Source organism: Chroicocephalus ridibundus, chromosome 5 (assembly GCF_963924245.1).
Source record: "Chroicocephalus ridibundus chromosome 5, bChrRid1.1, whole genome shotgun sequence".
NCBI classification, from domain to species: Eukaryota; Metazoa; Chordata; class Aves; order Charadriiformes; family Laridae; genus Chroicocephalus; species Chroicocephalus ridibundus.
Genome location: NC_086288.1, coordinates 6,137,424 through 6,151,392, shown reverse-complemented (window position 1 = coordinate 6,151,392; position 13,969 = coordinate 6,137,424). Strand labels below are relative to the sequence as shown.

The 13,969-nt window shown below is 45.0% G+C and overlaps 1 protein-coding gene across 6 annotated transcripts in view; it reads right to left on the bottom strand.

Moving 5' to 3' along the window:
- Nucleotides 1–13,969, bottom strand: part of ANK2 (ankyrin 2) — a 244,781-nt gene that overhangs the window by 141,724 nt on the left and 89,088 nt on the right. For all 6 annotated transcript variants that reach the window (XM_063337147.1, XM_063337148.1, XM_063337149.1 and 3 more), the window contains exon 2: nucleotides 12,440–12,541. In XM_063337147.1, coding sequence (XP_063193217.1) covers nucleotides 12,440–12,541 — 102 coding nt within the window. The remainder of the gene's footprint in view (nucleotides 1–12,439; nucleotides 12,542–13,969) is intronic.

Here is a 13,969-nt window from a genome sequence, read left to right as displayed (position 1 = left end):
TTTCATAAAAGACCAGAGCACTAAGCCTTCCAAGCTTGGTTCTTCAAGCGTTTCCCCGCAGAGCCTGACTCCTCCGTTCTTTTCCTCCTCCACCACTGAGCTAGAGGCGTCAACACTTCGTATCCCGTAGAGCGCTACAAACGCGCACAGATACCCCTACTGCTCACAGCACTTATTATGGTGTCACCCTGCGTATTTTCACCACAGATTTCTTGTATGTCACAGAAATCGCCAACCTTTTCTAAGCCTACCGAAAATCAGCCACTTTTCCCCCCCCGCTATGTCTCACTGCTATTGCCAAAGAATCGCCCAAGGAAGTCCACGCTTCTTCTGCCTTTGAATTCAGTTGCCTCGTGGAGCGATCCTCAGGGAATGGAAGTTCTTCAGCCGCTGCCCGGTTCTGCTGTGCCATTTAGTCCTTCTGCGACATCACCCGTAACGCTGTGACGTCCAACAACAATAACAGCTTATCTTATTCCTGCCAAACCTAACCCTGCTATGCCAAAGCACACTGACCCCACCGAAAGGCACCTTCTTGGCAGAGCATCAGATCCACCTGTAGTTCAAAGAACATTTTAAATCCCTGAAGCCAGCACTGCTACCAGAGGGGCATCTGCTTCTCCTGTCCTCAAAGTAAACTTCCCTAGAAGTTTGAAGGTATTCATTAAGTACTCAATATCTTCAAGAACATCAGGAAGCAAGAATGCCATCTTACCAAAATTAACCCTCCTCTTTCCTTTACGCTATATTTGTATATGCTTTATTTATGTATGACCCCTTAAAACCCCCATCGGCACTGATGGAAGTTGGGATGCAACATTTTCCAGGAAGGTTTGCCCAACATTTGAGTTTCCAATTACTCTTGCCTTTGCCGCACAAGGCGAGGACGGCATTTGAGCACGCTACAGAAAAAAAAAATCAGGAAAGTCAACAAAAATAAAACAATACAAAAATCTATGGGTTTTTTTTTTTAATGTTTCGACACTCGCTTGAAGCACGAAATGCGACGCACTTTTACCAAGTTCCTTCCGCTGATGCTGTATTCACAGGTTTATATATAGATATACACACACACACACTAGCAGGCCAATAGTAAAGCCTTAAGTTACAAACACAATGAAAATTAAACATTTAAAAAGCTCTTGTGACTAACTCCTTTACACGCTTTGCCAGAGTTAAGAAGGCGGCCGCACTCATCAGCAGAGGCCGAGACTAAAAAGCAATATCGTAGCCTTTGTTAAAAGTCAAGTACTTTTCTCCATCTCTTTAACTGATGTCAGGCTAAGGTTGCTGCAAATTCTCTCCTCTGAATAAATCTCTCGGGGAAGTAAAAAGTGCACGTGGTCAACCTCTTCTCGAGAGGGATTCGGGAAAGGGCACATCGGAGAGTCGGGCACGGCCTTCTCAAGTCGGAAGGTTGGCTGAAGTTCTTCCCCAAAATATCACAAAGAAACAAAGCGGACGGTTGAAAGAAGAAAAATGATTTCAGATGATGAAAATTCTCCCTTTATGTCGCTTTGCAGCCTACGGATTTATGAAACTGAATTAACCTACTGGGTGACATCCACGCATGATAGCGTCGCCCTCGTTATGGCTGCAGTGCTGCTTCAGTCCATAGTTAGCATTGCTGGGAGCGTTTGCTGCTTTCCGTTTGGGCTCAATGAGGGACTAATTAATAGCTGGTGCTCTGCCTCACTGTAACCGAAGCAATAAGGACACCAACCAGACTATGAAGAAGCCAACAGAACGAGAGCAAAAGCCAAACAGATCTAAGTTTTGAAGAGCCTTGGGGCTGGAGGCCCCCCCCAAACTACCTAATATTTGAATCCTGTTCTGTTCAAGGTATCATCCTTGTGAACGCAGAAATCTTCTTCAAAACAAATACCAAAATCCATCAGATCCTTCCTTCCAAGAAAGTAACTCCATCACCATGAATGCTGACAAGCCTCCAAAGACAAGATGGGGAAACGTTACTTCACGTTGCGCCTTTTGGATTTTAGCACTTTTCGTTCGAAACACAGCAAACAGCTGATGAACCCTCGGACTTATCAGGTTTTTGGGTCTAACTTCTGCTAGAACTACGGGCTCACAAATGCATCCTGTAAAATCAAAGTTCATTTTGCTAGTCAACATTTTGAACGTTGCTCCAGAAGCAAGTTGTCTTCTCTTGCTACATTAACCAGAAATAGCAACCGCGTCCCAAAATAACTACTTTTGTAACATAAGGAAAATAGCTTGAAAGGAATCAGAGATTTCCGATGGCTATCAGTTTTTCATCCCATAAGACACCAGTAATCAGACTTTTTCAAAGTAACTGTTTTTAAAACAGGCAAATTTCGTCCCCTGACATTTCAAACTCTCTCCAGAAATAAAGAAATAGAAAGGATTTAAGATTTTCAGAAGAGACGATGGTGCTTGAATTCAGATTAAAGTAAGGAATTCCATAATAATTTAACTGGATACGAAGGCAGCCTCCAACAAACATATAGAAGTAACAACTAATTATTAACTACATAACTATATTAATAACTGTAATTAAGCCCTGTATTCAGCATCTCCAGAAACATTAAGTTCCATCAGATTTTGGAAACAGTTAAATTGGGGAAACACCTTGAGTATCTATAAAGACAGATCTCTCTGAAAACTTGGGATCTGAGAAACCAACGTAAAACTGAAGAAAGCATCTTCTCGTGTTATCTCTGCTACTCTTAACATTATGTACTGCTTCCTGAGATGGGATCTAATCTAAAAATAGCATTATACCAAGAAAAAAAAAACATCCTGCATACACAAGGCTTCATTTTTGGAAGAGCGTTCAGATATCTCGCTCTTAAAAATAAAACACAGCCCCTGTGTTTGGCACAGAGTCTGTTAGCTTTTCCCCTGAGACACACAACCACGTAGACACCCCAATTCAGATCCCAAGGAGGAGGAGGAGGAGAAGGAACTCTAAGGCTGCAGAGGCAGCTACGGTGGCTTGTTCGCTATCCCCAACCTCTAGAAGAGGAGTCCACTCCTAGTAAAATCTACAATACATCAGTGGTGCTTAATCAACGGAAGCTGAGGGTCTTCGTTACCAAAAAGCTTTGTGAGCAATTTTATATGGCACCAGAACTGGGAGTTTGCAAGAAGATGAAGCTTCAGCGGATGGCGAAGGCTATGAAATGGGGCTCGCTGGTCCTGACGACGGCGTAGGATGCCCATCTCAGCTCGTTAGTTGTACTTGGGAACTCCCGCAGAGTAATCGATGTCTTCACGTACCAGATTAGCCAGTGCACGGCGAGAATTTTCTCCTGGCTAATGGGGCTGAGACAACCCAAGTTCGAGATTAATTTTATTCGTAGACCTAAAAGGGTTACTTTAGCATTTTTTGTTTGGTGCTGTTTGTCAAGAGCTCAAAACACTTCATACAGCCTAGAATACTCCTGCGTTAACTGTTGCGTGAAACGGGGCCAAGCGGTTTTGGCAGAAGATAAACCCCCTTGCGTTCTAACACTCCTCACCGAGGTGGGAGGCTAGGTGCGGCTGGGTTTAAATTCTGAGTGATGCCCAATTCAGCACTATCAGTCCAATCGCGTTTAATATGTATTAAACTATTACGATTTGGATACACTAATAGTGGACTGCACCTTCAGTCTAGTCGTGCTCCCGAACTAGCATGGCCTCTCTGTAGTTTTGGTCACGTTCAGTGAGAAAGCGAAACGACTAGCTACTTAAACAGTGCAGTTTATTTAAACAACAGATATACAGGTTCTTTAGGATTGCCGGTGATAAATACACTGTCTGCAAAGCACGTGCAAATAAAGATATTGCTAAGTATACAAACGCGCGACAAAATTATAAACGATACAGCCTGGCTATAAATGTAGGAGAGAGATTCTCTAGAGAAATTTCTAAGTCCCCGAGAAAGCGCTCGGTGTAATCGAAGTCTTACCCAAAGGCGTCCCTATGGGGGGGAAGAGAGGCTCAGCCCGTCGACTGATCCCGGAAATCAGCGGTGGAATTCTTCGCGATGGTGTCTTCCCTGACATCCCCTCTCTCTTGGGCTATTTTTATATTATTTTTTTATCTTCAAAGTGGAGTTTGAGTGACTTTAGTCATACGTACTTTTATTATGATCAATGTATTCAAGGAGGAGTGTTCACACCTCGGGGGCGGATAGCCTCCGGGATGGTGGTGTGTTTTGGTACATTGTGGTGAGCAAAGTTCGCACAAAAGGACAGCATTTCATCAACATTTGACGAAATGTTGGCTCGGGTAGCGTGTAGGCCGCTTATCAGTTCCGTAGTACCATCTCGTCCCCATATCTGCTATTCGTCACAAGGGAAGGCCACGGAACAAGCGTGTTCCGTTCCATCCCTCATGTAGTTTCGCAAACAACCTGGTACAGGGAATCACAGATGTTGCATTCTTCGTGTGCTAGCTGCGGCTGTATTCTACCTCAGAAGCCTCTGGATTTTATGACTTTCCTTAATGTGTGAACAATGCTGTATTTTTGTATTCTTGGCCAATTTAGTAATTATTCCACATTAACTCAACCCAGATGCCAGGTAAAATTACTTAATTAAAATCCCATTAATATGGGATTTTCCTATTTTAGTCAACTACTTTTTTTTTAACCCTAAAAAGCACAGGTTTAAGCCCAGCTTTGATCTTAACTGTGGTGCAATCCTGCAGACTCTTGAGAGTCGCCCATCGATCACCCGGGAACGCTTCATCTATTTCAAGCCACTTGGAAATTACGCGGCATCTATTCTGCCGGCTGGATTTATCTGGCTCCCATTTCACCCACACAGGGCAAGAGCTCTGCCGGCCAGCTGCACGTGGGAAGCGCTTTTTCCCGGAAGATAAGTTTGCAGCGACCCTAGACATGTCCCTCCCGCAGAATACGAACACCAAAAAATCCCACCGTGCTCTGTCCCGGGGGCGATTCCTTTTTGCTAATATTGGTGCTCATAATCAAGACCTAAAATTTGCTCGACCTGTTTGAATATAAGAACTTGCGTCTCGATTTACTCTCTCCTGACCAGGGAACTTGACGTTTGCCAGGTTGCGTCCCATGTAACTCGGCACATTTTTTTCTTGACGGCAGGTCTTTTAATGGAAACTTCCTTCTAGATGGTAAGACAAGATTCTTCTTACATGTTTTCAGTAAGTAGCAGATGGAAAGCCCCAGTTCTTACCCTGCTCACCATTAAATTCCTTGGCACAGACAACAGAACTGCTCTCATGTCTGTGTCCTAACTTCCACGTGCCTACTCTAATCATCGGCAGCTTTTCTTCAGCAGGGAAGGTAACGTCTCAAAATATTTTAGATTATTTCATTTCTTGTTCTTCCATCTACTCATCTACTCTTTTTTTTTTTTCCAAAAACAAAAAATGGCCACAACTGTGGGGTTTTTAATCAGCTTTGACGTTTTTCCAGTCTGAACATCAGTGTATAAGTATCAAAAAAGGAGCAAGGAATTTTATGGAGGCTTTCTTGGTGGTATAGATAACACTTGGACAGTATAAAGCTCCAGTTCAGGAAAACAGCCTTCTTGAGACTAGCCCTCAGCTGCATACTTAAATTAAAATTAACGTAGGCTTAAAATTGAACACGTAGCTCATTGTCCACAGAATTAAGGACTTGTAAGACCTTGCGAGGTTCTCCCTACAGCAGCCTGGGCCACCCCACCCCACCTCCTGCCCACTCTCTTCTCTTGGTCCCACGTGGTGGGACCATGTCCCGAAGACACAGCATCCACATGTTTGTTTTCTCTGGGCGAAAATTCATGAAATAATATGAATTCTGTACCACAGGCTATTAATAAAGAGGGATTTTTATTTTTTTTTCTTTAAATTTGCCACGGGTTAAGTTGTGCACAATGTGGCTCACGGCCTGAGACAAGGCTTATGGGATCACGGTTTGCTCGGATGCACCGGGACACTCCGAGGAGCAGCAGGACCCCAAGCGCAAGCTTTCCCTACTGCGTGAGGAGAGCGGTCCCTGCACCCAGCATCCCCCGGAACCGCTCCCAGGTCCCACCTCAGAGAAAACCACCTGCTTTATGCCAGAAGGAGCCTGGGAGCCAACTAATACCTGTAGAGCATGGATGAAGGGGGAACCAGGACTCAGGGGTCAAACTGGGATGTTCAGAGTCTTCTCCGCTCCCAAATTTCCCTTGAACACCTGCATCTTTCTACCAGGAACTCTCCCTCTTTACAGCCCTTCCTTGGAGTCAAGACAGACTCTTGGACTCTCCAGCTCTTGGGAATCAAACAGAATAATCTGTGCTGCCACCAAGCTGAACCTCACGCTGTACTCTATGGAGGTGAACAGTTTTCAAAGTTTCTATGTAGACGCTGCGCTCAAATTTTAGCCCATCTCCTGATGGGCAAGTTACAAAACACGGCGTCCGTGACTTCTCTATTGACTGATTTACTGATTTTAATGTTGTTTAAAAACAAGCTTTAAGTGATTTTGCTTTCAGAATTCGTAGCCATTGGCCAGTTAGTCGTCATTTTGGTTAAATCTGGCGAAGAGTTAAGGGAGAGCTGGACACCAGACAGCCCAAGCTTTCAGGTCCTCCTTCAAAGAAATGCCACTGATTTCACCAGAATATCAAGCCGGTTTTCAGGACTGATGCAGACACTTACTTGCATATTTATTTTAAGTCACGGTTACAGTCCTGTTAAATTTGACGGCACTAGTCACTCAAATAAGCGTTGCAAACGTAGCTCCCTGAGTTATGAAGCAAAAGCAATTGGATTTCTATGACAGACTTACAAAAGAGCCAAGATAAAACTTTTTATCACATCGCAGTGAGAGAGTCATACCAACGGTGAAACTTTAACAGCGTATTTTTACAGCAGTAATAACTTTCCTGAAAGGGGAGGTAGTACTTTAAGCAGAAAATTTAAGTACCTTTTTATAACAGTATGCAAACCAACTTACGTTATAGATAAGATTGACCAGCGATAAAAACATATTTAAGTTTACGGTTTTCTGAAACAAGGTAGAAAACCCCACGGCTACTCTCAAACTACCCGGGGCTAACCGGAATCGGATTGCTAATACGAGTGAGCTACAAGATTTTAATCTGCTTGGACACAGGTTTGTTAGTCAGCTAAAAATACCACCCACTCTATGTTTACTTACCGGCTGAGATCTCACCAAAATAGCAAGGGAGACCTCAGACTTCCGCACCTCGGGTCACAGGGGATCAGGCGCTTCATGTGGGATGGCGAAGGAAAATCAATTGGCTGACCGTACCGCGTTCGGGGCGATAAACCACTATATAATATCTCTACAATGCCCAGACTGCCCAGCGCTCCTTCTACTACGAGTGGACATTTTGAATGGGATTTGCTCTCGGTGAAACGTTTCCCTCACAATTCCAGCAACGGCTCCTAAGGGAGGAGACTGGCACTAAACCTCCTCCTGCTGCCTTTGAACTACAAAATGAAGAAGTGGTTTAGAACCCCCTGAATCACAGAACGGTTTGGGTTGGAAGGGACCTTAAAGCCCAGCCAAGTGCCACCCCCTGCCCTGGGCAGGGACACCTCCCACCAGCTCAGGTTGCTCCAAGCCCCGTCCGACCTGGCCTTGAACCCCTCCAGGGATGGGGCAGCCACAGCTCCTCTGGGCAACCTGGGCCAGTGTCCCACAGCCCTCACCGCCAAGAATGTCTTCCTCAATCTCATCTCAATCTCCCCTCTTTCAGTTTAAAACCATTCCCCCTCATCCTGTCGATACACAAAGATATATGAGGTCACGCACTAACTACGCGGTTGCGACAAATTCCTTCTAAAATTTTATGAAGGCCAAAGCAGGATTTGGGCAACCAGCAGACCAAGAAAGTCTTCAGTAGAACTGAACCAATGGAGTCAAAGATGCACCAGAAAAACGCAAAAGAGGCTGGTTAAAAAAGTACAAATCTTTTTCTTATAATAATAGGTTTAGGGTATACCGCCATTAAGCCGAAGGAAGAAGATTGTATAAATACTACCTTGGAAAAACTCTTTCCGCCCCTTCAAAGTGATTCCCTTACAGGTTTCTGAAGCAACGTACTAATAACTTTCATACGAGTGGCTTCCAGGTATTGAAGAAGGAAACAAAAGTTCCGTTTTTTCTTCCCTGAGGGTTCAGAGATACAGCAATTGCGACCCAGCTTCCAGAGCCTGGGAAATCTGCCCTCAGGATCTCTGGCAGGGTACTGCTCCCGAGCACGCTGCCCAACGCCTCGGCTAAAACCCTTTCAGAAAAAGGAAAACTTACAATTTCACGGGGGATCGTTGCTCTTGCTACCAAAGAAAACCCATTTCGTAGCGTTTCTTTGCGACCAAAGAAATCCACGGCTTTTAAAGCCCACGTTCGTATCAGAGCAGGAAACAAACTCAAGCTTTCCGTCTGAAAAGTGACTTGGGAGAGGTGTACTTATCATCTTCGTTGTTAAAAATAATAAGTTATTAGCTGTCACACCTTAACGGAGTCTTAATGTAATTTCCTTACTAACTCCAAACATAAACACAGCTGTATTTCCTAAATATTTGATTTATTTATAATAGCTACGTCCACAGCAACCAGCAGCTCAACGCCTGGACACAGTAAGGAAAACCTTCATTATTTCTGATCTTAATCTGACTAGCGATGAGAAGAGATAAGGCAACACGGGCGTTTTCTCCATACAAAACCCAAAATAATATCTTTTACTTCAATTTTTTCCACTACCCAGTACTAGTAGATTCCATCCCTAGACGTTTCCCAAGGGACAGAGACGCTCCAAACATCTTATACCTGGAAACATTCTTTGCCAAAAAAGGGAATTATTTTTTTATTAAATCCAAATATAAAAGTAACGCGACTGACAGGGGGAAGATTAGATTCGCAACGGAATTCTCTTCTTGACCAATTAGATCATCTAGATATTCACAAGTCCATGGGCCCTGATGGGATGCACCCGAGAGTGCTGAGGGAGCTGGCAGAAGTCATTGCTGGGCCGCTCTCCATCATCTTTGAAAAGTCCTGGAGAACAGGCGAGGTGCCTGCGGACTGGAGGAAAGCCAATGTCACTCCAGTCTTCAAGAAAGGCAAGAAGGAGGAGCCGGGGAACTACAGGCCGGTCAGCCTCACCTCCATCCCTGGAAAGATGATGGAACAGCTCGTTCTGGGTGTCATCTCAAGGCACGTGGAGGAAAGGAAAGCTATCAGAAGTACTCAGCATGGATTCACCAAGGGGAAATCATGTCTGACTAACCTGATAGCCTTCTACGATGGCATGACTAGATGGATAGATGAGGGGAGGGCGGTAGATGTGGTCTACCTTGACTTAAGCAAGGCGTTTGACACGGTCTCCCACAGCATCCTCATAGGGAAGCTTAGGAAGTGTGGGTTAGATGAATGGACAGTGGGGTGGATAGATAACCGGTTGAAAGACAGAGCTCAGAGGGTCGTGATTAGGGGCACAGAGTCTAGTTGGAGACCAGTGACGAGTGGTGTTCCCCAGGGGTCAGTACTGGGTCCAGTCCTGTTCAACATACTCATCAATGACCTGGATGAGGGGATAGAGTGCACCCTCAGCAAGTTTGCTGATGACACCAAGCTGGGTGGGGTGGCTGACACACCGGAAGGCTGTGCCGCCATACAGAGAGACCTGGACAGGTTGGAGATCTGGGTAGAGAGAAACCTTATGAAGTTCAACAAGGGCAAGTACAGGGTGCTGCACCTGGGGAGGAACAACCCCATGCACCAGGACAGGTTGGGTGCTGACCTGCTGGAGAGCAGCTCTGTGGAAAGAGACCTGGGAGTCCTGGTGGACAACAGGATGACCATGAGTCAGCAATGTGCCCTTGTGGCCAAGAAGGCCAATAGCATCCTGGGGTGCATCAAGAAGAGCGTGGCCAGCAGGTCAAGGGAGGTCATCCTCCCCCTCTACTCTGCCTTGGTGAGGCCGCACCTGGAGTACTGTGTCCAGTTCTGGGCTCCCCGGTTCAAGAGGGACGGGGAACTGCTGGAAAGGGTGCAGCAGAGGGCTACAAAGATGATTAGGGGACTGGAACACCTCTCTTATGAGGAAAGGCTGAGGGATTTGGGTCTCTTCAGTCTGGAAAAAAGACGTCTGAGGGGTGACCTTATCAACGCTTATAAATACTTAAAGGGTGGGTGTCAGGACGATGGGGCCAGGCTCTTTTCAGTGGTGCCCGGGGACAGGACAAGAGGCAATGGGCACAAACTGGAACATAGGAAGTTCCACCTAAACATGAGGAGGAACTTCTTTACCCTGAGGGTGGCAGAGCACTGGAACAGGCTGCCCAGAGAGGTGGTGGAGTCTCCAACTCTGGAGACATTCAAAACCCACCTGGACGTGTTCCTGTGTAACCTGCTCTAGGTGACCCTGCTCTGGCAGGGGGGTTGGACTAGATGATCTCCAGAGGTCCCTTCCAACCCTATGATTCTATGATTCTATGATTCTTTAGTAAAGCAAATACTTTCCGTCATTTTTCTGCCTTTAGGTTATTTAGCGATACTTAGGATGATACTTTCCACCACAAAATAGAAAAAAATTTGAAAAACCTAATTTTAAGAGGGTATTGCACGCAAGCAAATCGTATTTTAGTTCTAAAATTTGTTTATTAAAATATTGACTGAATGATCTGAATAAAAAAAAAAAATTATTTAAATCCACAGATAATGTGCAGATTCAGCCATTTATTTCGCTAATATCTGCTCTCTTCGGCATGAATTATTCAATTGCTATCCCATTCCCCCAGCATTCACGTTAATTTAATGAGCAAGGGAATCGAGACCAAGCCCTGAAAACTAAGCATAAAACTGAAAACACAGACCGTATTTCTTTATTTTAGAGCAACTTATATCAACATGTTGCAAACAGGGCCAGGATGGTTTATTAAAGAAGAGTAAAAAGGCTGTTAGAAATTTAGACCCGTAATTTCTTTTTTTAAGTTCGTGCTATTACCATCGTATGAACGAGAACGTGTCCTGGAAAGGAACTCTTGCTCTAGGCATGACAGAAACCCCAGGCTCTAAAAATGTCCCCATGCTACAGGGCTTAAACATAATACGCAGAATAGGAAAAAACCCGACATTTACAAGAAACTTCTTTAGGTGACTGGCAAATGTTTTGAAATTCAATTTTGAAACCCACTCAAGCACTGCTGCGTTCATCTTTGCCAACTGTTGCCTGAAAAACACAATTAGTCTCTACCAGCTTCAACTTTTTTGATTTATTCCAGCACACCTCACTTTAAAACTTCCAAGGAACGTCTTCCCATGTGAGCTAAGGCTACCAATCTTCATACGTGGCTTTCAACTTCTTCCTTGGCTCTGCCAGGGATGCCGCCCCACGCTGTCCTTCAGTCAAACGTTTGCAATTAAGAAACGTAGAACTTTCTTTTAAAGTAAGCACCTACGGAGATGCCAGAAAAAGAGGTCTTCAAAATAGCTTTATAAAAAAAAAACCCAAACCAACAAGCCTAAACCAAACGCACAACCTCACAGCTGGCAAGATGTGGGCTTTATTAATCACAGCATCTCACTGCTCGTCTCTGGGTTTGTTGTAATACCTATTGTTCCTCAACCCCCGTTTGCAACGCACATCCTCGGGAGAAAGGCATCGCTCATTAACGCGGGGAATACCCATTAGACGGGCAGGCCTCACTACAATTAATAAACGGCGACGATAAACAGCAATAACTAACAGGGCAAAGAAATGTGAGCGTTGGCATAGTCTCGCTTCTCCAGACCATAAAAGAACGAGAGACACTCAGAATGGGAAAGAAAACTGGGCAACGGGTGGGCCTCAGCTTCCCGGTCTCCTTCCACCTCGCTGTCCCAGCAACACCAACCCAAGCGGACCGGCAGCGAGGTGGGCTGGGTTGAACACAGATGCCTCAGGACACCTAAAACCGGAGTCTTCTAGAAAGAAACCGACCCGAGAACCTTCAGCTTGATACCCGGGATTATTTTATCCTATCGTTCGCCCGTATCCGAAGAATACTACAGAACAACTTCCTCAACTAGAACTTCTCTTTTATTTCGCAAAACCGTAATGTTTCAAAGACTACAACTATATTTAGCATTCACTGTTTCCATCAGACCTGGGATTTCCACAGCAGGACCACCAGCGTTAGACTACCAAAACAGACCTTCATCTCCGATTACAGATGCTTCACTACCACACATCCCTACCCGCGGGACGGCGGGAAGAAAGAGGAGCCCAAAAAGGCTTACACAAAGCTTTACTAAAAGCAGCACCATTTTATAGACGTTATCAGCTTCCCGTAGAAAGACGCCGCCGAAGAACGAGACTAAAAACGTAGCGATGTTTTGAGGCGAATCAAAACATCCGTGTGAAGTTGCCAGCCTGGAAAAAAAACGGCTTTGAGGGGGGTTTCTCGCAACTCGCTCTGGCAAACTTCTACCCTTCAAATATCTTACCTGATTACATGTGTTAATGTCGATTCCGCTTTTCAGGTATTCCACTACTTTGTCCAGATTGCCAGCTCGGGCAGCTCGGAGAAAGCTTGCATTGCTGTCGGACTGTGAAAAGATAGAAAAGAACAAAAATCTGCCGTTAGCTCCCGCTTAAAAGAGAGCCCAATTTCATCGCCAGGGAAAGGGTTCCGCATTTCACGCCGCAGGAGAATAAAAGCACGAAGAAAACTGACTTGGCGTTATATCTGCATTAATTAGCATACGCATACTTCGGGCCCAGAAGAACCGCAGACCTGTCGGACTGAGCAAAGCAGTGGCTGAAGTTCAAAATTTAGCCAGAACCAAAGCAAAAAAAGAAAAATAAAATTAAAAAAAAAAAAACCACAGAAATGATAGTAACTGATATTAGCAACGAGGCAAAAAATAGGCATCAACTTGCTGGCTATAGATTTCTAGGGGGTTTATATACGTGTATGTATACATATATATACACACACGTACATATGTATATGCATATACACGCACACGCTTAAACTCTGGAAAAATCATTGACCGATCCTGTTTTCGGCTACGCTACTTAAGAAAACACACGTTGGCTTTGGATTTGCGTTTGGCATAAGAAGTTACGTGACTACAGTGCACGTTCATACCCACGCACTGGAGAAAAAACACCATTCCCAGAGCCAAAAAAAGCCCTATGGCTTTATTTTGCCACCTGTGACACAGAAGCAGGGCACGTTAAAAGGGGAAAAAAAAAACCCCTAAACAATTCCCCCCAAACTGGGCAGCCCCGAAGCGTAGCTAACCATAAAACAAAGCGGATGAAGTACTCAAGCCTGAACATCCAAATCCAGGATAAGGCTGTAAACACGCTCACTCCCCAACCCCCTGCATTCATACCTTCCCATTTAAAGCCCCCTTAGCATTTACAGGTTAAAAAGTAAAATCAAATCTCGTTTTTCAGCTCGGTTGCGGGAGGGACTGCCAAGCAAGGCAGCGTGGAACGCGTCAGCCCTCTTGCCTTTACCTACGAATACAACGTGAAATTACGCTGGCTATTGGAAAGCGGCGCGCAGTTTGACGCTCGCCCACGCGTGAACCTACACGCAGGTAAATCGGCGGCTAACGCGACCGCGGGAGGAAAAACCAAAGTCGCGCGACAGATTTGATGATTAAAACAGGACAAGCAGGTGGGGACGCACAGAGAGACACTAACAATTTTCACACTTAAAATAAATAAAGAGGGCAGGAGTGAACTGCAAAAAAGCAGATGCGTAACTCTAAAACCTTTTTTGCGGGGGGATAGGATTGGAGAGGCGCAGGAGGACGCGCACGCCGTCAGACAAGCACTCGGCCTTCCGTTGGAACACCTCTGATTGAGCGTGTTTCTCATCTAATTTCACCTCCCTGTCCGAAACACAGGGTAAAAACCCTTCTTCCCCATTGTAAGAATATCCTAAAAAGCCTCCCACCTTTCAGTTTATTAATCCTGACGGATAAAGCAATTTATTTCAGTCACCCAATCCATCGCGA